Here is a 3,777-nt window from a genome sequence, read left to right as displayed (position 1 = left end):
CAATGAAAAAATATTCTAACTATTATAAAATGTTAGGAATAAGAGAGTACCACGTTTGGTCTATAATAAATTGGTTTGAAAAAATGGTTACGTGATGCTCTGGCCTAAGGACAAGTAGCTAGCGTATGGGCACTTCTCACCTTGAGACATGATTATATCTTTCAATAAATTAAGTTATAATCTTTGTTCTCTTCTCCATCCTTCCCTACAGGCTGCAGACCTCTTCTTCTTAGTTATCTTTCTCTTCTCCGTTCTCTCTCACTAGAACTCCTTCAGACGATCCGAACCATATATAACCACAAATGATTCTCCAAAGTCCTTTCTTCTTGCCCATATTTCTAGTGTTACTCTTTGTTCTTCTAGTCATTTCTCTCTCTAGAAAGTTAGCTAGTGAGAAACAGAATTCACCCCCATTCCCAGGACCAAGGAGGCTTCCCCTTATTGGAAACCTCCACCAACTCGGTTCCTATCCTCACCACTCTCTCCATGAGCTCGCCATCAAGCATGGCCATCTCATGTTTCTCCAACTCGGCTCCATCCCATCTCTTGTCATCTCCTCCAGCGACGCAGTTCGCGAGGTCTTCAAGTCCCACGATATCTCATTCTCCGGGCGGCCCGCACTGTATGCCGCATCGAAGCTCTCCTACAGCTTCCTCGACATAGCTTTCTCAAACTATGGCGAGTATTGGAGACAAGCGCGAAAAATATGCGTCTTGGAATTGCTCAGCGTGAAATCAGTACAATCTTTTCGAGCCATAAGGGAAGAGGAAGTCGCGTTGCTAGTCACCAACATCAGAAGAATGTCTTCTTCCAACGCTCCCTTCGACTTCAGTGAGATGTTGATATCTCTGACGAATAAAATAACACTGCGCGTTGCGTTCGGAGATCACGTTGGAAGTGGTGGAAGATTCAGTAGGATACTAATAGAGACGCAGAAGTTGTTGGGAGGATTCTGGGTGGCAGATTACTTCACATGGTTAGGGTGGATAGATGCAGTGAGTGGTATGAGAGGGAGGTTGGCGAGGAACTTTAAAGAGTTGGATGAGTTCTATGATCAAGTAATTGAGGAGCATAGTAATGCAAGTAGGGCGGGGGAGGCTCAGAAAGAGGATTTGGTTCATGTTTTACTTAGGCTGCACAAGGACCCAATATATGGGAGCACCTTCAGTAGCAGGAATCACATCAAGGGTATCCTAACGGTGTGGCTCTCTCTCTCTCTCTCTCTATGCTTCTCTCTCTAAAATTTTAGTTTCATGTGATTGGATTAGGTTTCTAACAGTATGCTAAAGGATTTGAATTGAGTAAATCATGCGCATCGTTTCCTATAATTTTAGTACGAATATAACTATAAAAAAAATTAGTTTGAATATAACTATATTAAAAAAGCGATCTAACCACGTAAAATAAAATTTAATTTCCTCTTACAATTAATTACTTAGGACTAGAAGCTAGCTAGTTGTCTTCCTCGTCTCTCTTTCTTTCATTCATTCTCCCTGTCTGAGAAAGCCATGGGGATAGGTGAACGTTAAAGTCTGGATGGTAGGAGCACGAAAGGTTAATTGTCTTCTTTCTCAAAGTGCAATTCAACTATATTTGAAGTTTGTAGTACCAAATTTTGTACCCAGAATGGTAGAGTTGGGAACTTTTTTCATGGTAATACCCGACTAGATTACTTCCAATCCACCTTACCACCACGTAAGTAACGAACTCCTTTTAGGGTACCACCAGAACTTTTTCCAGGGTAAAGAGAATCATTTTCTGATATAATGACTTTGTTTAACAAAAATTGCTTACTCAATGTAGTACTTTTAGGAATTAAAATGTAGATGTAGCAATTACTACACTATTGAGCGGTTTATATGTATGGTAGTGTTATTCTTTCTACATGTACCTAAAATTGCTTACGGAAAAAGTAATTTATATTAAATAAAATTGCTGGTTCATACATTAATTGTTTGTATATATGTATAAATATCCTGCATGGCATTCATGTGAACCAAAACTCAACTAGTGGAGTAAATTAATAGGGTACATTGTTTGGATGCACATCTAGAACAGTCAAAAACTATCTAAAGTTACAAACTTATAATTAGTCTTAGATATTTCAAAGCATATAAACAGCTTTCGTTTTGTTTAAGTACAAATTCCAAATTATGCATGAATGGCAATTTTCATTTGAATTGACCACATAAGTTACTGTTTTACTTGACAGAACCAGGAACGCTTCTGTAATTAAGATAGCTTAGATGATTACAAGTATTTTGGGTCCTTCACATCACCATTAGATCAACTTCGTGAATTGTGAAAAATATATAGTGGCTTAGATGAAAGAAATGCTATTATAATTCATTCCAATTGCAGGATATATTCATTGCTGGAAGTGATACATCGTCAGCAACACTAGAATGGACAATAACCGAGCTCATGAGAAATCCAGAGGTGATGGCCAAAGCACAACAAGAAGTGCGAAGTATTATTGGGAATAAAGGGAAAGTAGAAGAACATGACCTCGAACATCTTAACTATTTGAAGCTAGTCATCAAGGAGGCCTTGAGATTACATCCACCTGCTCCACTGCTAATTCCACGAGAAACCATAGAGAATTGCATGATTAAAGGACACACAATCCCTAGTAAAACAAGAGTCTTCATCAACGCGAAGGCCATTGGAATGGATCCAAATGCATGGAGAAATCCAACATATTTTTGGCCTGAGAGATTCATAGACAATGATGTGGATTTTAGAGGGCAAGATTTTAGTCTTATACCATTTGGAATTGGCCGAAGGAGCTGCCCGGGCATTAATTTTGGAGTAGCTATAGTTGAATTAGTGTTGGCTAATCTTTTGTATTGTTTTGACTGGGAGTTGCCATTTGGTATGAGAAAGGAAAACTTGGATTTAGAGGAGGAAGTGGGGCTTACAGTGCATAGGAAGCATCCTCTTTACCTGACAGCTAAACCTTGGTAAGCTGCATTAGACTTATGCACATGAGAGTGTGTATGCATGCATTTAATTCTAAACTATATCACTAATTTGTTCATGGAAATAACATTCATGTGGCCACCCGTCAGCAACACATGTAAATCATTTATCTTCACTTCGCTGAGAAGACTAATGTGCTTCAGAGGGGGATTCACCAAGGAGGTGTCCTTTCTCCTTATCTATATCTTCCTGCATCTGAGATTATTTATTTGAGGGTTCTATTCTTAAAAAGGATGTAACGCCTTTTAAAATTAATGATGATTACAAAGTTAGGCAGTTAACGTGTACCAATAGTTTTCTCATTGTTTTTTAGAGCTGAACCCAAGTGACATAGTTAAAAGCACGCTACTTTTTCAAAAATGTGTCCCCCCTGTTAACTTGGTTTTCAACTCTATGCAGTTCGCTAACTACTATCTTTTTGTCATGATTTTCATTTTTAATATATGGTGACAAATAGATTTGGCATACATTTCATCTCTGCCAAGATTGCCTATTCCGTCATGTAGTACATATCTATTAATCCCTTTCCATATTTTCTCACAAATATAATTTTCTGAAGATGGGGATCTTATCGTTGAAAATAGAACCATTCTTTGGGCCTTCCTTGCGACGCTTTCGTGGCTAATATGAAAAAAGATGGAGCGATGTTATATTCAGTCAATTGTGAATGAGAACCTCTCTAAAATATTTGGAGAAAATCCCACAATTTAACTTATAAATATTTTGAACAACTTACACTAACCAAGAACTCTAGCTCTACAAGTCCCATGATTTGATGGGACAAACCATCCACTT

At 38.2% G+C, this 3,777-nt stretch overlaps 1 protein-coding gene across 1 annotated transcript; it reads left to right on the top strand.

Annotated features, from left to right (window-relative positions):
* The first annotated feature begins 219 nt into the window (after window positions 1-219).
* Window positions 220-3,278, top strand: LOC140767508 (cytochrome P450 71A9-like). Its single transcript, XM_073107478.1, has 2 exons — window positions 220-1,199; window positions 2,362-3,278. Exons 1-2 carry the CDS (start codon window positions 303-305, stop codon window positions 2,965-2,967), a joined length of 1,503 nt encoding a protein of 500 aa, XP_072963579.1. The 5' UTR covers window positions 220-302; the 3' UTR covers window positions 2,968-3,278.
* Window positions 3,279-3,777: the final 499 nt, after the last annotated feature.

Source organism: Typha angustifolia, chromosome 1 (genome assembly GCF_048772165.1).
Source record: "Typha angustifolia cultivar Huaian chromosome 1, ASM4877216v1, whole genome shotgun sequence".
In the NCBI taxonomy this organism is placed as follows: Eukaryota; Viridiplantae; Streptophyta; class Magnoliopsida; order Poales; family Typhaceae; genus Typha; species Typha angustifolia.
This window is presented reverse-complemented; position numbering and strand designations above follow the sequence as displayed.

Excerpts from the sequence above, each read along its gene's own strand:
- LOC140767508 (XM_073107478.1), top strand. The coding sequence starts at position 303 with ATGATTCTCCAAAGTCCTTTCTTCTTGCCCATATTTCTAGTGTTACTC. Across the intron at positions 1,200-2,361 it reads ACATCAAGGGTATCCTAACG|GATATATTCATTGCTGGAAG; the intron begins GTGTGGCTCTCT and ends TTCCAATTGCAG.